This window comes from Malus domestica, chromosome 04, assembly GCF_042453785.1.
Source record: "Malus domestica chromosome 04, GDT2T_hap1".
Taxonomy (NCBI): Eukaryota; Viridiplantae; Streptophyta; class Magnoliopsida; order Rosales; family Rosaceae; genus Malus; species Malus domestica.
This window is the reverse complement of record NC_091664.1, coordinates 211617-234657: the sequence shown is the minus strand read 5'-3', so window position 1 is coordinate 234657 and position 23041 is coordinate 211617. Positions and strand designations below refer to the sequence as shown.

General features: G+C 36.5%; 1 protein-coding gene across 1 annotated transcript; it reads right to left on the bottom strand.

Moving 5' to 3' along the window:
- Positions 1-1026: 1026 nt before the first annotated feature.
- Positions 1027-21442, bottom strand: LOC103455293 (uncharacterized). Its single transcript, XM_008394879.4, has 25 exons — positions 21205-21442; positions 19608-19731; positions 19441-19503; positions 18160-18261; positions 17878-18046; positions 17681-17779; positions 17270-17419; positions 16178-16217; positions 15954-16011; positions 15688-15770; positions 14367-14465; positions 14120-14235; positions 13790-13908; positions 13225-13295; positions 12739-12844; positions 12438-12577; positions 12086-12244; positions 11893-11996; positions 11465-11640; positions 10481-10670; positions 3844-3943; positions 3116-3284; positions 2824-2906; positions 2645-2721; positions 1027-1682 (listed from the first exon to the last, which is right to left on the bottom strand). Exons 1-25 carry the CDS (start codon positions 21289-21291, stop codon positions 1511-1513), a joined length of 2856 nt encoding a protein of 951 aa, XP_008393101.2. The 5' UTR covers positions 21292-21442; the 3' UTR covers positions 1027-1510.
- Positions 21443-23041: the final 1599 nt, after the last annotated feature.

The following is a 23041-nucleotide window of genomic DNA, read 5'->3' as shown; positions in this document are numbered from 1 at the left end:
TAATAAAATAATAATTTAATTGGATATATCGGTTGGAGAACAAAACTTTAAAAATATCAAAGTGCCACATAAGCTGTCAAAATTAAAATTTTTGGTTTAAAATTTGAAATTACCTTTGGAGATGGTTTTGCACAAATTCAAACTAAAAATGGCCCATCACTCATGATTGGGGGAGAATTCGTATGGCACCAGTACATCGATATGCTAACACTCGTGCTAATAACACAAAGTAATATGAAAAAAGTGAACACATATTCTAATATTATTGGTACATAACATGTACATCCTTAGAGTAGTATCTCATGCCAATAACACAAGGATATGTAAAAAAAATAAAAATGACCACATATTATAATATTATTAACACAAAAAACCACGTCACAATGTCTCTGTGTCATGCCAGTCCTCTCCGAAATGGACTGGAGATGACCGTGCTTATTGATGACCTCACCTAGCGTTACGTTTCTTAGACACCCGTTGCGACTCACTCACTCTCACTCTATTTGAATTCTCACTAATCCAGCTCTGACACTCACCATTACCATCTCTCAATAATCACCCATTCAAAGCTTGTCTGTCCCTCGTCCCTTCTTTTTTTTTTTTTTTTTTTTTTTTTTACAATTGAATTCTGCGCACACTTTTAAAAGACCTATTATGATACACTACGTATCGTTGAATTATAATGATATAAGAATAAATGACAGATGAAAAATAAAAGATTTAAAAGTTGTGGAAGTCAAATCTTCATTCATAGCATTGAAGCCACACCCTATGATAGTGCCACAATATGGAGTAACTTACCTGCAATATACATTGTGTATATCTTTCTCCACACGCATACAATGTTTCTCTTGCAAAGAATAATATGTAGCTCATGCTACATTTTGTGCCCCTACCCCTGAGGAGTCATTATAGCACTTAATTTTTTTAGCCCATGCAATTTAGGACTGTAACCAATTAACTAAAGCCCAAAAGTCCCACCTTTTTGCACTCACGTAAATGCAAGCGAAGGTATGGATGGGTCAATGACACAAATTATACCTTTTATTTGTGATAATATCTTTTTTATAGAATACAAAACAAACACGTGAGCTTTAATCACAAATACATTTCCTCTTCGCAAGTTATCACAAATATTCAATCAACCTCTTTCCTCTTTGCCGACCGTAAAACATGTTATGGCAAGCTAAATTTCAGTTTCCGTATCGCACAAGGCACAACCTTGAGAGATACAAATTAGAGCTCAGAGACCAAATGATTACATAGGCTACTTTGAGTAAATTGCACTGTCAGCTATAGTTGCAAGGGACAAGAGGTTTTACTACTTCAAAAGTCACCTGATTTCGGACCTGGTCACCGTTTCAGTAAATTCTGCTCTTCACTCATCACTTGGACATATAGATGATGCACTGCCGCAAACTAGCCACAGGGATATGTTAGAAACCACTCTCCTCAACAGCATCTCCAGAATCCTTTGCCGATTGTACCATAGATCACATTTGCAGGATTTTCAATTGATTTTTGGCTTTGGTCGTCTTGGCCTTAATACAAGATACAGTACACCAAGCACAACCAAGTAAGCAGGAATCGTACTCAAATTAAACACCACGTGCACTTTTCTCTCTCTTGTGCAGTGGATTGGGTGGAGAACAGCGATGGTTGTATTTACTTTATCTACAAACCTGCAACAGAAATGAGAAGGGAAAAAAATAAACAGAAAATGAGTATGAGGGGTGATTTTCAGTTGGATCGGAAACAAGCATTCCAACCAATCCAAAAAGTTTCGGAATCAAACTATTAGCTCCAATTTCAGAATTTTAGATTATCGGAAAATTCAGAATCGGTTTTACTTTGGAATTTTTCAGAACATAATTCAGATCTCCTACATTATGCAAGACTTTGAAAACTTTTAATATGTATCCACCATTTTTTTTCTGAATTTTTGCGATATTTGTATGTTTTTTACATATGTGTATGACATAAAATCCTATTAGACAAGATAAAGTAGTATGTATAATCATACTCTTCATGTTTAATATATAACCGTATGATTAAATATACAAAATACGAAATAAAGCATATCTAAATATAACAATAAGCATTGATAAAATAAGGATATGCATGGTTTTTTCTAAGAGTACTAAGTTTGAGAAATTATCAGATCAGATAGGTTATAGGTATATTCCAATTGCCATCCAAATTTTTTGAAAATTTTTAGATTTGGAAATGTTCAGATTCGGAATGGAAATTTTTGGTTGGGATTAGAATTTCCAATCCAACTTGCACTCCCCTTTTCCCATATCAAAAGAAGATGCAACTTGGCAAACATTCAGGGTATCAATTTGGACTAATTGGATCAGTTTGAAATGGTTAACTTCTGTTAAGGACTGGAACTTTATAGAACAGTTTTTTTCACAAAAGAAAACAATAATAATAATTTGGACCATGAGCCATAGCTCAAGTTGAATTGGATGGGAGAAGTGAAGGCAGAGATCCTAGGTCCAAGTCTCCATGTAATACAAACGTAATAACGTGGACAGAGATATTTGTAGTTTAATAGTTTATTTTGAGAAGAATAGTTTAATAGTTTATCACTATCCATAACTGAACAATTGAAAAAAATAAAAGGACTTGGATAGCTAACCCTTTTGAGGCATCCTCTAAGGTATATAGAAGTCTCATGGCATCCGCATATCGCAATTCTCCCGTAACAGTTGATATCTGAAAACACCAACATTATCCGATTGTAAACTAGATGACTCCAGAAAATGCAAGACACTAGATTGTGACGTATAACAGAAAGTAATAGATCCTTTTACTTACACTTTTCCACCGGCTGACAACATAATTATACTTGTTAACTAGCTCGCCCTCCTGAGACTGAACAAGTTCAAAGGTTTTTTCAGCTAGTCTCAGTCAAGTCTGCAATCGTATGTACTCATGTTCCAATAAAATCGGACAACTGTTGATTGAACAATACAGTATTATGTACAAGGATAACCACATTTATGAGATTTCCAGAATGCTGCCACTCCTAATCACCATTAACTGATTATATTGCAAACAAAGTGAAAAGATAAACTGAGTGGTTTCAATTACTAATACACAAGGATACTTGTATGCTCCATGACTAGAAGATGAATGGCTGAATTGACCATTTGTATTGACTCTTCCAGAGTCGTGATAATATAGCTCCGAGCAATTGTATCAGACTGAAATTGTGAAATGTTCCAGCCTTGAGAAGTGATGGAATACGGGTTGCATCCGACTGACCACATCCAGTCCTGTCATGAAGCATGTAACAGCATGGTGAACAGCATTAAGCAACTATGTAATTAAACATGCATAAAAATGCAGTTAGAACTTCAACAATTTGGTAACATAAACTCATTATAGACTTCACTCAGTCCCAACCAAATGCATAAAATGTCTTTTAAACAAATTCTTCACTTGAGTTCTCGAGCCATCATTATTAGAAAAATTGTGACTAAATAATTCACACGAGTACAAAGCATTAGAAACTGTACATAACACAGGACAAGTCATAACACTTACACTATAAATCATAAGATACTGCATAGTAAAATAGAAAACTGTCACATTGTTAAGTCATGGGTGCCATACAAATCCCTCGACTGCACTATACCTCAATGTTTTGCATCCACTATAAATGAGCACAAGTAACTTATGTCAAGATTAAACAGACGTTTACAAAATGACTGTTTACACTATCAAGCAGAACATAAGGAGATAAAAGGTCGTACCCAGTGCACAAGGCTCCCGCTTTACGCAGAACATAAGGAGAAAAAGCTTTTTTTTTCCTACTTTCACAATGTGGCTTACCTCAATTGCAGTTTCATGGGCTTGACTGTAAGCTAGATGAAGGGGAAGCAAACCAGCTAGATGTTCAGAAGCAGCAGCCAAAGCAGCTTTGATGGGCCTCCTGCATACGGCACCATAGGCCATGAATATTATATGTCAATCCTTTCTTGGTTAAAGTAACGACTTTGGTTCAGAGTAATGACTTCAAATTGGTTCAGAGTTCAAATGCCATCTAAGATAATCAGGCATGCTAAGGCAGAAAAAGCACTTCCAGAAATGAATGACATTATCTGAACTTAACACATACTTTAAGAACGGGAAGTTAGAAGCACTTTTTTCAGATACAGACGTCAGTGAGATGCTCCAGCAGATTTGCAATTTTACAAATTTTTATTTATTTGGCAAAAGCCAATTGGTTTCAAGAAAATTAAAAAAAAAACACTCTTTGCAAACAATGGGCTCATAAGTCTACTATCATACAAGAAGTTCATCTAAGGAAATCCAAAGTAAAAAAAAAAAAAGGAGCAAAGCTACACTTCTAATGGAAAAAAAGCAGAAAGAAACAAGTAAACCACAGTTATTACAAAACTCCACTCCAGTGTAATCACACTAAAGAGACCGTCTCTTAGTTTTCAGACAAAGATACCCACTTTGCCAGAAATCAGGTGCTGCCCCCATAGAATCCGACAACAGAACACACTTGGTTAAACATACCATTTAAAACTATAGAAAATAGAATGTTTAATCAACAAGAAATACTATTAAACTAATAAGGGTAAAATTGTAAACAGTTGAGTTTGTTATAGGGTTGTAACAGTTCTGTAATTAGCTAGTGATTAGTTAGATAAAGATGTAATTAGTTGTTGGCACAAGTGAGTGAGTCACTAGTATATATATACACCAAACATGTAATCTTATTCTCTTATGAAGTATAACTTTCCTATTATGGTATCCTTCACCTAAGTCTCACGACCTTCGATCCTCTTTCTCCCACTTCCCGCTCATCTTCTTCTTGAAGCTTCAAACCTTAGAAATCCAGCCATGGCGACTTCAGGCTCTTCTTCCTCTAAATTTGCTTCTCCAATTCATCCTGCTCCGATGAATCGTTGCCCTAATTCTTCAACTTCCTCAACAATTTCGTCGATGATGATCTAGAATATTGGATCTATGGTTCCAATTAAGCACACCACAACGAACTATCTCACCTGGAGTGCTCTGTTCGCTCCGATCTTCCGCCGGTACAATCTCACCGGAATCATTGACAACACAATGACTGCTCCGCCGAAATTTCTTCTCGACTTGTATGGTAATCGCACCTCTACACTGAACCCTCAGTATGTTACTTGGTTTGAGAATGATCAGAACATTTTGATTTGGATTAACTATACTCTCGGATTCTCTCATTCTATACACTGTTGGAGTCAATTCGGCTTGTAACCTATGGTCAAAATTGAAATCACGACTCGCAACTGCATCGCAATCGCACATTCACAAGCTTCGTTCTCATCTTTGTAACATCACGAAGGGTGATTCTATGGTTGCGATCTATCTTCAACAAATTGAAGAAATTTCTGATGCATTGCAAATGTCGGAGCTTCGATCGACGACTCTGAGTTGATCTCTGTGATTTTACATGGTTGGCCCTTTGAGTATGAATCTTTTAACGATGCCATCCAATTTCCGCTTGGTTCCACTACCATTGATGAACTCCATGGCCTTCTTTTGAGCAAGGAGCTTCAGTTAACTACTTGCAAGAAAACCTCTCCGTTGGCATCAATTCAAGCCTTCAATTCTTCTACTAGTCTTCTTCAGGTTCTCATACTCAGAGTGCATCCAACTTTAATTCCTATGGTTCTCAACATCATGGCAATTTCTCCAACCCTAGGAATTATCATAATCGTGGAAATAAGAGGTATAATCAAGGCTTTCAGGGCAATCAAAGGTTTAATCAAGGCAATCAGGGTAATCACCAATACAATCGTGGCTCTCGTTCTCAATACAACAATTCTACCAGACAGATCTCTTGCCAAATGTGTCGCCAAATGGATCATGAAGCTGCAGAGTGCCCTCAACGCATGAATCCAACTTTTGGCACCAAGAATTCTCAAACTCCATACAATGCAACTACTACTCCTACATGGCTTCTTGATTTTGGTGCTCATTCTCACATGACTAATTCCTACAACAATCTACAAAACCCTGAGGCATACAATGGAGCTGAGCAAGTTTATATCGGTGATGGCAAAGGTTTGCCTATACTCAACTCTGTTTCATCTACACTTAATACTGCCTCTTATTGTTTTGATCTAAAAAATATCTTACATGTTCCATATCTTAAGCAATATTTGATTTCTGCAAACCAATTCATACTTGACAATTGGTGTTCTAGTCATTTGTATCCTTTTCACTTCCTTGTGAAGGATCTTTCTTCGGAGAAAACGCTCTTTAAAGGTCCCGTGAGAGCTGGATTCTACTCATTTCATGCATCTACTATTGCTGGAAATCAAGTTTGGGCCATTTGCTATTGGCATCAAAGATTGGGCCATTTCATGCATCTACTATAGCTGGACTTAGATGCATCTACTATTGGCATCAAAGATTGGGCCATCCTGCATTCAAAATATTAAATAAGCTAGCATCTAAGTCTTGTATTCCAGTTTCAAGTTCTTTAAATAAATCAGTGTGTTCTAGTTGTGCTCCAGGCAAATGTTCAAAGTTGTCATTTGCTCATGTTTCTTGTACATCAAGTAAGCCTCTAGAGCTTCTGCACACTGATGTATGGGTCCTGCACCACTTTTCTCTGTCAATGGATATCGATATTACATTATCTTTGTTGATGACTATACAAAATACACTTGGTTCTTTCCTCTTAAATCTAAGTCTGATGTGTTTGATACATTTGTGCAATTCAAAGCTTTGGTTGAGAATTTGTTAAGTTCCAAAATTGTTACTTTGGGGTCTTTCACATCAGTTAAGCTACCCTCACACACCAGAATAAAATGGTTGTGTTGAGCGCAAGCACATGCATCTAGTTGAAACTGCTAGAACTCTTCTAGCAGCCTCCAAGGTTCCTAAATCATACTGGGTTGAAGCTTTTGCCACAGCAATCTATCTAATCAACAGGATGCCAACAGCTACAAAATCATCTCCATGGGAATCTTTATTTCACAGACCTCCAGATTATACATCTCTGAAAATATTTGGATGTTGATGCTTCCTATGGTTGAAGCCTTATACAACTTCTAAACTTGATCCCAACAGCAAGGAATATGTCTTCTTGGGTTACAGTTTGAATCACAAAGGATACAAGTGTCTTGATCCCCTCACTGGCAAAATATATATCTTGAGACATGTGATTTTTAATGAAGTTACCTTTTCTTTTGTTCAAAAGGATCTTATTCAATAGTCAAGTTCAAGTTCTTCTCTATTGCAGCATAACAATACCGTTCCAACTACATTAACCTTTCCCACTATATCTCCTCCACCTCCCCCTACACCCCTACCTACATCTCTACCCACACACTCTCCTATCCATATATCTAATGCTCCATCAATGTCTGAATCTAATCATGTCTCTGTACCTATTCCCATTGTTGAACCTTCATTACCTCTCAATACTCATGCTATGCAAACCAGATCAAAGTCTGGTATTTTCAAACCAAAAGCTCTTCTAGCAACCAAATACCCTCTCCATTCTGATATATCTCCAGATTATACACCATCTACTTACCTTCAAGCATCCAAATACTCTCATTGGAGGCAAGCAATGCAGGAAGAATTTAATGCCCTCATTCAAACTAGAACTTGGTCTCAGGTCCTGCTACTTCTTCTCAAAATCTAGTTGGTGCAATATGGGCATTTAGAATCAAACGGAATCAAACGAAAACCTGATGGTACCATTGACAGGTACAAAGCCAGGCTTGTTGCCAAAGGATTTCATTAGCAACAAGGCTTGGACTACACTGAGACCTTTAGTCCAGTTGCTAAGCTAGTCACTATTATGCTTCTTCTCACTTTGGCTGCCAAGTTTGATTGGTTTCTCTATCAACTTGATGTAAGTAATGCCTTTTTACATGGCAACTTAGCTGAATGTGTGCTTATGATCCAACCACCTGGGTTTGAAGATCCTTCCAAGCCTAATCATGTCTGTCATTTACACAAGTCCTAGTATGGTTTGAAGACCCAGGGCTTGGTATGACAAGTTAACCACTGCTTGTCTCTTGGTTTATTGTCACTGGTCCCAATGCTCAACTCTATCAAGAAATCATCTCTTAGCTCAGTGCATTATTTCCTGTTAAAGATCTAGGCTCATTCCATTACTTTCTTGGTATTGAGGTCAAGATATCATCCTCTGGTATATTCATATCTCATAACAAGTATATCCTAGATCTACTAAAAAAAGCTCATATGGAAGGCTCCAAACCTTGTGTTACACCTCTCAGCATAGCTAAATTGGATCGTGAGTCTCCTCTACTTGATAATCCTAAGAATACATGTCCTTGGTTGGTGGATAGCAGTATTTAACCTGGACCAGGCCAAAATTATCCTTTACAGTGAATTTGGTATGTCAGTTCATACAAAGTCCAAGACAATCACACTTTCAAGTAGTCAAGCGCATCCTCAGATATCTAAAAGGCACATTGTCCCTTGGTTTATGGTTTCCAAAATGTTCTAAGCCTCACCCTCACTACTTTCTCAGATGCAGATTGGGCAGGGTGTAACATTGATCGAAGATCCACTGGTGGGTTTTGTGTCTATTTGGGAGACTCTTTTATAAGTTGGAGTGCAGAGAAACAACCTAATGTGGCTAGATCTTCCACCGAGACTAAATATAGATCACTTGCCAATACTGCAGCATAACTGAAATGGATTTGCAAACTATTGGTTGATGTTAGTTGATGTTGGTCTTGTTCTTCCTTCTTCCCCCCCCCCCCCCCCCCAAAAAAAAACTTTGGTGTGATAATATTTCTGCCATTTCTTTGGCTAGAAATCCTATTTTCCATGCAAGAACTAAGCATGTGGAAATTGATTACCACTGTATCAGGGAAAAAGTGCTAGCAAAACACATGACTGTTCTATTTGTTTGTACTCAAGATCAAGTTGCAGATATCTGCACCAAAGCACTATCCAAGCACAGATTTCTCTTTCTCAGGGACAATCTCTCTTCGGTTACCTCAGTTAGGTTTGAGGGGGGATAATATGGGTAAAATTGTAAACAGTTGAGTTTGCTATAAGTAGGGATGGGCAAAATACCCATGGGTTTGGGTAACCGCGGTTACCCGCCCATTTAAAGTTAATGATTACGGTTATGGGTAACCGTTTAGACGAACAAACAGTTATGGGTATAACCGTTTATCCGTGAAATTTAAATGGGCAGTTATAACGGGTATCCATCGGTTATGGGTATTATCCGCGGTTATAACGGATATCCATTTACCCATTTAATTTAATATATGTAAAATTTAAAAAAAAATTAAAAACCTTAAATTTTCAATTTCTCCGCCAGAGTCTGAAACGCCCCATCCCCACTCATCTCTCCCTCCTTGCTGCCTTCTCTCTCATCTACGCCGCTCATCTCTCTCTCAAGATTCTTACCTCGAAAAGTGTCTCCGTGCGTTCCCCTCCTCTCTCTCTCTCGGTTTCTCTTTGATTTCAGTTTCCATATTTTCTTGCATTTTCTCAGAAACCAAACAGGGCAACAAATTTAATTTTTCTTTTTAACTCTTATTCGGTGCTGGGTTTTGATTGCTCATTATTTCAAGTTTCATGAATTGGGTTTCTCCAAGAACTGCGATATTTTTATGAATTTTTGTGCTTTAGCAATTGATGAAGCTTGAATTTCTATATAATTAATTACGTGTTAAAGAATAATCATACTTTTTTTTTTTTGTCAATGGAGAAAAAGGGGTCTAGATATGATTTTTACATGTTCAATTTATGCTGGGCAGCCTTCTAATTTGTATTTTATAGGATTAAGTATTATGTTTTCTATGGTTGATGAGCTAAAATGTAGAAAAAAATGGGTCTTCGTTAATGTTGTATATGTTGTGAAACAAAATGCAGTGTGTGACTGTGATGTTTAGTCGTCTATCGAGCCTTCGAAATCCCCGAATTTTGTAATTTTCAAGTTGTTAAAAAAAAAACATGTAGACGGGTGAAAAAAATGGTAAATGGTTATGGTTAAATGGGTAAACGGTTATGGTTATGGTTAATAGGTAAACGGTTATGGTTAAATGGGTACACGGTTATGGGTATGGTTAACCATTTATAAACGGTTACGGGTATGGGTATAGCCGTTTATGCAATTACTCAACGGGTAAACGGTTATGCGGGTATGAACATAAACGGTTATGGGTAAATAACCGCGGTTACCCATCCGCCATAACCATTGCCCATCCCTAGTTATAAGGTTGTTATAACAGTTTTGTAATTAGCTAGTGATTAGTTAGATAAAGATGTAATTAGTTGTTAGCACAAGTGAGTAAGTCACTAGTATATATATACACCAAACATGTAATCTTATTCTCTTATGAAATGAAAGTATATCTTTCCTATTATAAACATTCCATTTTCTACAGATTTTCCAAGAAATCTGAGAAATGTTATCAGCAGGGTTGAAGATTCAGAGATTACTATATGCCCGAAATAAAATTCTAACCTCAAATCCCACAAAAGTGGCTGCCCATTACATTGCAGATGGCTTTCCCAGGATGAAGGCTCTGACTGAACAACAATAACCATATCATAAAGAGCCTTTGCCTGATAATGCTTGTCCACCAACAATGGTTCACCATGAATGAACCAAAAAATTGGAACTTCTAGTGTAGACCGGCTATGGGCAAGCTTTCCTACATAGTTCGTTAAAAAAAGAATGCATGTCAATTTCAAAACATAAAATGCATTGGAATATCATCTCAAAAGATTTTAGAACAAGTATACGCAGGAGGTCATTTGTCAAACAATCAAGGAAACGAGTAAATGAGTGCGCGCACACACACACACATGTTTAGCTACAAGGGTCAAGATTATGATCTATCATAGAGTAGTGAATCAGAGCTAATCTCAAGCGTCTGGGTCAATGGGCATGTGTCATGCTAAAAAGCAACGGTCCAATATCCAAGTTACAAAAACCCCTCGGGGTCACCATCAAGAGATGTCCCCAGAACTAATGAGCACATGTCAGAAAACAGGAAAATTGTGTGTTCCAAGTATTGGTCGGTACTCTAGGAGGACTGAATATCTTGTGAAATTAAAATAAAATATAAAGACTCAATTATAGCCATTGCTTTGCCTAAAAAACAGTACCAATACAGTTTGTTACCAACATTATTCTACCAATAAGCATCTAGAAGAAGAAAACTTCCTTAATAACATATGAACCTAAATTCATTGCTAATATAAAAGTGTGATCTAAAATGTAAAACATTTGTTTTAGAAGTTGTCATATCGCACTATACTTGAGAGGTTTCTGAAACAAGACTGTATGAACTGGGCAGACAGAGCCTGGGGCAAACATAAGACAATCACTACAGATTGCACAGGTTATGCATGAAAAAGGCAGGTGAAAATGACCCAGAAAAGGCATCTTCAGTTAAAGAATTCCAAATAGTACATAAGGAGATCATTTTAATACATATTTAACCTTTTAGTGAGCCATGATCATTCAGTCTCTGCAACTGATGCTGAACAATGGAGGAATCGAGATAGGTACGGACAGATTTCCTGTAAGTTCCATTAACTAGCAACAGTGGTACAGCTGCAGCTCTTCGTGCCACTGAAAAGGCCATTGCCAAAGCAGGATCTTCTGAAAGTGGTAACCTACAAATCTCTTCCACATTAATACAACTATGACCACAAAGAACTTGCATGGAAGAAAAAGACACCACAACAAAGTCCCAACCAACATTAAAATTCCGATTTTGATTGCATATGATACCAAATACATAACACCAATATCCAAAACGATTACCCATGCAAGAAAAGAAAAGTATCTGATATAAACTAGAAATCCAATGCAAGACAAACTTTATCACTAATTTGGACAAAAAAAGAACAATATTAGTTACATACAAGTGCTGACTGAAAGCAGGTTTTTGAGAGGGTAACAACAAAGAGGAAAGTCCATCCATAAGAGCCTTGAGGTCCACAGGCAACTGTTTAATGTGTCCAACTTTCTGCATTAATTAGTAGTTAGGAAGAGTGGTTGAAAAAAAATTCTGCACTAATTGTTGAAGCTTCTTTGAACTAATTAAGATACTCATACCTCCTGTGTGATGAAAAATAACTGAAATGATATCTCATCATAATAATGAAATGCACCATCTGCGATGGAAGGTGATATGATGTGTCTCATAGACCCCCACAAAGTTGCACCTAAATGTGAAAGAAAAGTATCACGTGCAACTGTGTAATTTTGAAACTCCTGCACAAGAATAAATAAAATTATATAAGAAATCGCTTCACATTTAACAAAGAAAAAAGATAAATAAATAAATAATAAAATATTCATTATCCAAGGGAAATTCAGTGTTCAGTGTAGAAATAACTGATTAGCAGAAGTCCCCAGTGGAAAAACAACTTACAACACCCCCTCCTTGAAAAACCAAATGGCATACCTCATGAGTATCACTGAATAAATTCCAATTCTCCATTCTCTTTAATGCCTCTATTGCCTTTCTCTTATGACTTTCGTCATATTCTTCACCTTCAAATGATTGGAGCTCATTTTTCAAGTCCCTCATTCTCTCATCAAGTTCTGAAATCAGCAAAGAAAAGGTACAAAAATCCTTACTTTTGAGCAAAATAACAATCCTAGGGCAAAATAACTCACATTGCAAACACCACCATGCTATCAAACATAATTGGTAAGAAAAAGAAACTGGTGCATTATGATGTTGCTCAGAAGAAGGGGATTACCTTCACACAGAGCAAGCTTTACTTTCCTGCCTTTGCAGTGTTTGAAAGCAAAAAGCTCGTATATATCAATCTCCGCAAGAAGAATATCAATGGCCTGATGATCTTTCTGCAAATCTCACAAGCACCACCAATTAAAACTCAAAGTGGGAAAAAAATCCTATAGTTCATTCCCCCTCTCCTTCCTCTCTACGCACACATGCTCACACATATATATGAATCATAGCTAGTTTCTCTCTTTCTCTTGCTTTCTCCCTCACTCCCAGACACAAAACTATATAGGGAAAGAGTAGCATCATTCTCCTTTTAGTTGGGATTACAATACATAAATCCGACAATTGATTAGTTGGTAAAAAAACAGCAACATTCTCCCTTTAGTTCAAAAACATGAAGATTACTGTCAAAATAAAATATTATGCACAAAATAATAAATGAGATTCAAATTGAGAAAAAAAAAGGATAAAATCATTTTTATCACAGAGTACATACATCACCAAATACAGCAAATTTTTCCTGAATAGCATCTTGTAAGCGATCTTCTGCTTCATCTTCTGAAATTTCTGCACACCCGACAGAATATTCAATACAAGCAGGGCAAGAATAAAATATGAAAATCTGCAAAGAATGAAAATATATGGATGCAGAATAAAATAATGGTCATGCTTACAGAATACAGGGCCACAAGAATTTTTCCTAAACTTCAATTTATGAAATAAAGTTTGCAAAGATGTGTCCTCTATGCCGTAAATTCCTTTCATAACTTTTATAAATCAAAGGTGTTTTCACTATCAAAACAAACTTTTGCGTTACTGAATGTAATTCATCCAAACAAAAATAATTGCTAAACCCTGTTTTCATATCTTTATTAGTTACAAATTAATGACTAAATAATTTCTCATCTGGCTCCTGTTTTTGCAAAGCATGATGCTTGAATGGGGACCTAAAATATTAATCTTTTAAAATATGAGCAGTAAAGATCAGCACACCCATATTAAACATTACCACATGATCAAGCATAATAATTTGATAATTACTGATGAAAGATTTGCAGTACCTGAAACTGCACCAATCGTTTTTTGCACATTGGGAGAACTTAGTTCTGTCCGAACACCTTCCCCACCAACAGCTGGTCCCCACGAGAAAGGACCTGCACTTAAATCAATAAAAGCCCACCTGATCCAGAATATATTATTAATTAGCATGAGTATGATGAAGGTGTGTATTTATTCCAGTGTTCATGTATGGATCTGCATGTGGACATCTGGATATGCATTAGGGAGAGAGAGAGAGAGAGAGAGAGAGAGAGAGAGAGAGAGAGAGAGACACACACACACACACACACACACACACACACACTCACTCACACAGAGACAGAGGGATTTACCTCTCCTTTCCAATCCATGTATCTGTAAGACATTCACCATGAAGAACATTCGCATCTCCAGATTTTAGTTCCTTACTGAAAAGAAGCTTCATATCTTCATTCTTCCCTTTCAATAACTATAATAGAAAAAACCATTCTCATCAAACATGTATACGAAATAGTCAAAAAGATTTAATCTCTCAAGTTTTAGTTTTATTTTGCTCTGTCTTAGCAGTACACTCGTAGGACCAGAAAAAGGTATATATACCTGTAAAACTTTGTTCTGCACGATTTCCGCAGTTTCCTTTCCTTGATACAACTTTGCCACATTATTCAATGCCTCTTGGCATGCATTGTACCATTCCACCTGAAGAAAATAAGTGAACCATAATACTGTAAATTACCTTAGCGAGCTAATTTAAAAACAATGAAGAAAAAGATATATGCTAGCAAAAATTCAGCATCATGCTAGTTAAATAATAGCCCTTGCAGGAAGCAATGGAGAAATACGTAATCTATATTTAAGAAATATGACATGCATGGTGAATAGTGCACAAAAAGTAAGTATGAACTTCAACTTGAACTATATTTTATAAAGCATCTTTAGTTCAGAGGATACTCAATGTTCCCTAACCATATCTTTTGGAAACTCATTACACGAATTGGAGGAAAAAGTTCTTAAGAGGTTAGAATTTTTGTAAATGAGATTCCATCTTGATCCAAACAAAAGCAAACTTATTTTACAATCATTTATTGACAGCAAACATAATGTTACTTAAACAAGGAAAAAGTTCTTTTTCCCCTATAAATATCCCAAATGATTAAGATACACCATTTTGTTACTTGGAAATATCACTATCTCTTTACTGTTGCAACAAATACTTAGGATAATTGGGATGGGATACTTAGGTTTCTTCCTCTTGATCATGATACATCTAGTCACTCACTCCAGCCTTTCTCTTCAGCTGAGAGAGTAACCAGAGAGTGTTCCCATTCTTTTGATGCTTAGAAAATACAGAAACATATAGAATACTTGGGTTGTTTAACCATTCACTGATTGATTAAGCCTGTAGCAGATTAGACTTCTCAATTTTGTACTGCATTTGTCTGGTGTGGGAATAAACAATAGCAGACTTTAAAATTGAGTAGCCCAATCTAATTTCCATGAAATATGTTCACCATGTTGCACGAAAAACATGTTTGTATGTTGTCATTCACCAAGAAGTTTTTGTAATGTGATATGTTAGACATTATGGCATGTACCCGCTTGATGGAAACAAAAGATCCATATATATTCTTCCCATGTGTGGAGCAACAAACATAACCAGAGAGGGCCCAAATAAAATAAATCTGAAATTTTAGGATGTTCTACCCTTTACCAAAGGACACAGACATGATCATCTTCATCTTCCCTTTTCTCTATTATTATTAAACAATACATCCTCATGTTCCAATTATTTAACTAGCAAAACTCTAATGAAAAAATTCCTAGTCAGACAAACTACAGTGAATGCCACTACTTTCATCAATATAAGCAGGAGATGCAAGAGAAGGGGAAGGGGAGGGGGGGGAGAGAGAGAGAGAAATACTGTATCAGTGTCTTCAGTTACAGACCACGCAAACTTTGCCATTGGATGCTTCTCGTACAAAGGTCTCTTTATCTTATCAAGAGCTACAAAATTAAAATTTTGAATAACCTTATTCAGAAAACTAAAAATTGAATGTGCAGATAAATAAAAAGGTTGCATACAACTCCAGGAAAGAAAACATGCAAAAACAAAAAGTAAGTATCAGCTGAAAGAAAAAGGGGGGGGGGGGGGGGAAGAGAAGAAACCAGAACATAGGTTTAGCATACCAAGAACAGTTTCCGGAATGCTTCCCGACTGAAGAATCTTGGTTTGCAAATTCTTGTTCTATAAAAGAAAAAAGATATTAAAGTTTCTCCTTAAAATATTAAGGAACCAACAGAGGAGTCAAAGAGAGCATGAACTATCTCGTCGAAAGAAGAATGATGTATAAGACATGTTAGAAGAATGACATTGGAAACAATAAAGCCAAGAAATAGAATAAAAAGTACACCTCTTTGAGAAATTTTATCTCTGACTCCGATAAACCTCTCCTGCAAAATAGAAAATAACTGAAAGTAAGAAAATCAAGCAACAAGTGTTTAAATAAATAGAAGGTACGAACACAGAATAAAAGAGGAGACTTGAAGGATTTAGCACTGTGATGCAGCTCTACTAATACGAACTTGACCCAGAGAAGAATTAAGATGTTCATTGCTCACTCCAGTTTGAGCAGAAATTGTCGTTCAAAGATACTGAAAAGCTTCTATTCAGTTATTCAGTACTACTAACACAATGTCACAATATAAATCTAACTAGTTGATATTAGGAAGAGTCGAAGGTGGAAAAAAGTTTTAAAGTAGTTCTATCACCACAAAGCTTAAGACCCTCATTATTTCTTTCAAAAGAAGATTACATGTCCAGTATAAAGAGTAAGGGAGACGCATGGGCCACACGTATGGTTGGAGATACTTTAGCCACATCTTAACCCATGGTTCAAGAACAACGCAATCAAGAAATTCCGCCCCCCGAATTGGATAAATGCATAAAGATCTCTTTCGGTTTTTATCCTAACAAAGGGAAGGCTATAGTAACTGCTTAAGAGTAAAATCATGGGCAGTAAACAAACTACTGAAAGGCACCATACCTCCGTAAATGCAAATTTTAATTAGGAAAAAGGTACATCATTCTAGCTTTGTGAAGAAAACTGTTCTGTTCCATGATTGCATTAATACTGGAAGTGAAATGATTATCATAACAATTCCTTCATTTCTTCTACAGCATATGATATTCCACTCAATTATGTTGTAAAGCAGATGTTTTATGTTTCAGTATACAGTCCTTTTAATATTTGATTGGGGCCTATAAAAAATTTGGTTACATAAACAAATAAGCCATCATATATATCCAAGTATCTAAACTATCTCTATATTGTGTTAGAGGCACTTCATGACAACTTATGTCAATCTGAAACCCAAAGACACCAAGAAGACCTCATGTAAAAGACGTCAACTTTGAAGCTTGAGGTAGGTCCGGTTTATGTATGAGTTACAGTGCTCTCACTTCTAATGAACATTAAAATAGAAGTAATTCCTAATATACGCACCGGTAACCATATTTAGCTTTTTTTGAGTCATGCTTGGGATTCAAGATGAAAACATTATATGCATTTTCAAGTTCAAGATATCCAACAAGGCTAGTGAAAAGAACATCCATCATGTCCACATCTACTTGCCACAAAACACCACTGCCATCCCTGTACACAATAAAAACATATGAATCAATCACTGAAAACAGCAATAAAGAGAAAACTCAAAGCTGCCAAACCAATCTGAACCATGCTAGTTCAACACAAACCAATTGAACTAAAAGAAGAAATGGATATACAGAAAAACACACTCTTTTACCCAAATATGCAGATTAATAAGAAAAGAAATACAGAAGGAAGCCCAATCCTTCTCAAATCGAGCAGCCAGATGTACGAGGAAAAAGAACACATATAGGATGATGAAATTACCTGTTACCATATGCATCATCCTGACGAGAGAAAACATCTATGGCTTTCTCAAATATTGAAGTAACCTTTTCACCCATTTGTATTGCATGAACAGAAAAACTGTAAGAATCACATTCGTCATCAATTTGTCATATAACAGCAATAACTAAAATTAATAAGTTCCTACAAAGCAGATAAAAAGTACCAAGAGGTATTACTTGTAGTTTATGTGACTGACAATGGGAAGATGGTGTCGTTGTTCTTTATCAACACTAATCCTGTAAAACGGAGTGAGGACTTCTCCAATTTGGGGAACCCGTGTATGTTCAAAGATATGATCAATTTTTGTAAACCACCGCTCAAGTTCCTCAGGGTGAAGCTTGAAACCTAAAAATATATTGACAGGAAGAACCATTAAGGAACATGCAACCATTTTAGTAAACAAAAGAAACACAAAATTGATAACATGAAAGAAGAAAATGAACACCGAATTTATATACCTTGATTTCCTTTCCCATCAAATCCAATAAAAATGAAATTCACAGGGACAGGGAGGTACATAGAATCAACTTCCAGAAGCTTGAGATAATTTGCAATATTCCCTGGAACAAGATAAAAAAAAAAGAGACATGGATTGATACTTTCATTTAGAACTGAGAGACGAAAGTTCTTATCTTTGTTCTCGAGTGGTCTACCAAACCAGGAGAACAACTCTTTGTTGAAATAGAAGAGAAAAATAGCTTGATGTGCTTAGGGCTTACGATATGGAGAACCATATCAACGTTCATAGACAAAAAAGAGTTTTTATATAATATTTTGAAAAGAAACGGACTTCAATTGCAACGTGTATGCTATGGTATCTACAATCTGAATATATTGAGCCTACAATACAAAACCAGACCTCTCAAATAGAGCTAGTTACAAAAGCCTCAAGACTTGAAACCTAAACTCATTTCTATAACTCAACATCCCAGCTCCTTAGCTTTACATGACTCAAGGACACATGCAAGAAACAGCAATGGGATCTATCACCTTTTCTTATAAAAGTAAAACCATAAAAACAACTGCCGATCATTAAATGTCACTCCATCATAGAACTGTGTGCTCTATAAGCAACAGTAATCAATTATTGAATTACTCGGCACCTAAGTTCAAACAAAATTAATTATGTTATCAACAGACACAAAATCGCTGAATATGCCACTGGCAGATAACTTTCATTATTTCCAAAAGTTTGAAAGAAAAAACACATCACTTTAAAAGTATGCCTTGTCTTCGAATCCAGGACCCATAAAACTTAAAGAACTCCTTTCTTTCATTTTCTCTGCCCCAAAAAACTAATCAACTTTCAAACCAGTACACAAAATAAAAAACCTGCAAACTTGAGACATAGAGAGAGTATCTATAAATATATTATTTTATTTTTCTTTAAAATATATTATTTATTGCTTTGCTTTCATTTTTTTTTTCATACACAAAAACAAATAATAAAATAAAAACGTCAATTGACAAGAGGCTAGTAGGCTTTAAAACAAAATCCAATGATTATCTCATTCACTGTTAGTTCAACCGAAAGATAAGATGCTGGCTGTTCTACTTTATCCTAATATCATAACTATTTTCCTTGGAGAATATAAATAAATTAAATCAACAATGAACCATCCTCTATAGAAGTTATCACAATTCCCTATCCAAAGTTTACCAAAACTAACAATCAATAATGACCATGTGTGCATAAATATTGCTAACAAGGGCCACTATAGAAGTTTTCTAACTCCTACCTGCATTAGTGAAGTTGGCAACACCCTTTTTTCTGGGACTGGAAGATTCCAAATCATCAAAATCTGAAAATTAACAAAAACAATGACATTAAAGGAAATAAAGCAAGTCATTCCTTAACATAATTGAGCAAAAGGTGTGTTTAATAAAAGAGAACAAGCAGTCCTACCACCACGTATGACAGCCTCACTCCAAAACCTACTCTTCTCTTTAAGGTTAAATAAAGAGAAGACTGATGACTTGCTGCTTTTACCAATTCCAGAGGGAGATCCAGCAGATGCAGAAGCCAAGAACTGAAAAAAAATGACACCAACAATCAGGATAACATGCATAATCTCATCCTTTAGTCCAACCACAGAGAGAGAGAGAGTGTATGTGTGGGTTTAACATTCATCTGCTATTGTTTAAAAGAAATTTAAGCTTCTATAACTCATAATGATATTCATTGAAATTAGTCAGGTGTAGAAATCCATTGAAAAAGATAAATGAACCAATGGTTATTCAGAGGTAGTAATTATGGGTAGCGATACAATCAGATCAACCAATACTATATCATCTACAAAAAGCATACACCAAAGGATATCATCTTGAATAGAGCTCAAGGGAAAGTTTTATAGGACGGCAATAAGGCCAACAATGCTTTATGGCACGGAGTGGTCAAGCATCAACACATGTAAAAAAATAGTGTAGCAGAGATGATGATGCTTCGTTGGATGTGTGGGCACACAAGAAAGAACATGATTAAGGACGAGGATATCCAAAGTAAAGTAGGAGTGGCCGCAACTGAAGACAAAAAAAGGTCGTACCCAGTGCACAAGGCTCCCGCTTTACGCAGGGTCTGGGAGAGGTGAATGTCGACTAGCCTTTCTCCCATTTATGGAGAGGCTGCTCCTCCAAGTCTCGAACCCGAGACCTACCGCTCATGGCCGAAGGCACTTGCCATCGCACCAACTGAAGATAAGATTAGAGAAAATCGGTTGAGGTGGTTTGGACAAAACGAAGACCTATAGATGCTCTAGTTAGAAAATGTGATTATAAGACATAAGACTTAGACGGAGATTTTGAGAAGAAACATGGAGTACTTGGAACTAGCAGAAGACTTGGCAAAGTACCGAGCGCAATGGCGGTCTAGGCCGACCCCACTTAGTGGGATAAGGTTTGTTGTTGTTGTTGTAATCTTCCCAAAAGTTCCATCCCATTTACATTTTCACCAGATGAACATGTGGGTTTTGCTCCAGTGGGAAGATGTAAATTTAAATTTGTGTCCGCCTCCTATTCAACTCACAGGGCTACTGCCTTCTTTTCTGTCTTGGAGATGTAAGTTTACATAAACATTTATATATTCCGGCCAAGATGGGTATTAAAATTCCCAATTGGAGAGTTTTACAGCCAACAAGAGACGTATATGTGTGTTTACACATCTCCATATACACAGATGCTGTAAGTCCATCACAACTAAGAATACATTATGTTTTCCCCACACTCACACTGTTGTATAAATTGAATGTCACTAATTGGGCTGCTGAGCATTTCAAATAGAGATTTGCTTTTTCTCTCTCATTTCTAGGTTTAGCATTTAGGGTTTAAAATCAGCAAAACAGTAAGACTATCAAGCCCTTAAGCATCTGCATATTAAATCAATAATTTCCTAATCCCAGAGCAGAGATTAATACATAGAAAGAAAAAACAACAAATACATATGCTTTGTAAATGCATAGAGTGAGTGTGGAGAGAGATATAGAGAGAGAGAGAGAGAGAGGACAGACCAGTAAAAAAGTGGAAATCATGAGGATGATTGAAGGCAGAGGAGGAAGCGATCCCCGACGAAAACAAAGACGAAGACAAGAATCCATCTCTTCCGGAATTGAATTACGGGCGGCTACCGTCGCCAAACAGATTTGCTACTCCGGATAAAAATGCCCACGCAGCGCAGACGCAGACGAACCAAATAAAAAATATTAACCAATAAAGGAAAAATAACTCTGCATTAAAAGAAAATAGAAAATGATCTCTCAGACCATCTCCAACCCTGGGCTAAAAGCCAAATTACTCCCCAAATTACCCCCAAACACTCTTCAACCCATGCTAAAATTTTAGGCTAAATGCCAAATGCTATTTCTGGGCCAAATACCCCCCAGCTTTCCCCCGGACTAAATGCGAAATGTTTATCGGAATTTAAATTTTTTTAGATTAAAATGTTCATAAAATTAATTTACAATAATCTACATATTTATTTTTTTTTAAATTGATTTAAGAAAAAAAATTAGGCTAATTTCATTCTTTAATAATTCCGGGCTAAAATTTTAGGGTAGAAGGGTTGGAGCAGAAAAGATGTTTCTGGGCTAAAAGCTAAATTTTCTGGGCTAAAAAATTTGGCTTTTAGCCCAAGGGTTGGAGATGGTCTCAGTAGTCAGTACACGTCATATGCGTTGATTTGATAAAAAAATATATGCGTTGACGTGGAGCGGACAAGTATCCTGCATTTTTATCTTAGGTAAATTACACTTTCATACATTAGATTTGGTGTCTATTTCAATTTCTTACAATATCTTTAAAATATTTCACTTTCATACTTTAAGTACTATTTTATTTCAAAATAATACTGTAGACATCGAAATTTCGGTAAATAAATGTTGACCGATAAATCAAAGTGTCAACGCTCATGTATTACATAAATGTTACACGTAGCATGTGAGTCAAAGAAAATTGAAATGAGTTGGAAAAGTCATCAAATAGGACACGTGTCAACACCTGGCAGAAACGACTTATTTCATCTGGAATATTATATTCAAAATTAGGCATTGGAAAATTCTATAAATACAAGCCCATTTCATTCATTTGGGGGAACCAATTCATATTACACCTTGAAGCTCTGAAGCTCTGAAACTCCGAAGCTCTCAAGCATCCAAGTTCCCGAAGAATCAAGAAAGCCTTCTTCGTTCTTCGTTCATCGTTCTTCCAAGATCAAGCCCCGACGGCCCTTGAAGAAAGTGTTCTTCGTTCATCGTTCTTCCAAGATCAAGCCCCAACGGCCCTTTGGATCAATAACATCACCAAATCCACATAACTGTTCATCCTAAGATCAAGCCCTAACGGTCTTTTGGATCAACAACATCAACAAATCCACACAATTGTTCATCCTAAGATCAAGCCCCAACGGCCCTTTGGATCAATAATATCACCAAATCCACATAACTGTTCATCCAAGATCAAGCCCCAACGGCCCTTGGATCAACAACGTCGACAAATCCACACATCCAACCGTTCTTCAAGATCAAGCCCAAAAGCCCTTGAAGATCCGTTCATCACTGTTCTTCAAGATCACCAAGCCCAAAAGCCCTTGGAGATCCGTTCATCACTGTTCTTCAAGATCAAGCCCAAAAGCCCTTGAAGATCCGTTCATCACTGTTCTTCAAGATCACCAAGCCCAAAAGCCCTTGGAGATCCGTTCATCACTGTTCTTCAAAGATCAAGCCCAAAAGCCCATTCAAAGATCCGCTCAAATCCACATTCAAGATCAAGTCCACGGCCCTTGAAGAACGTTCATCCTTAGATCAAGCCTAACGGCCCCCTTTGGATCAATCATACACCCACAAATACACA

What these genes read in the sequence shown, in the direction of transcription:
- LOC103455293 (XM_008394879.4), bottom strand. Translation starts at nt 21,291, where the DNA reads ATGGATTCTTGTCTTCGTCTTTGTTTTCGTCGGGGATCGCTTCCTCCT. An exon ending in TAACTGAAGACACTGATACA is followed by an intron (nt 14,466 to 15,687) that starts GTATTTCTCTCT and finishes TATTTTCTTCAG; the next exon opens with GTGGAATGGTACAATGCATG. An exon ending in TCTAGTCATGGAGCATACAA is followed by an intron (nt 2,907 to 3,115) that starts GTATCCTTGTGT and finishes GACTGAGACTAG; the next exon opens with CTGAAAAAACCTTTGAACTT.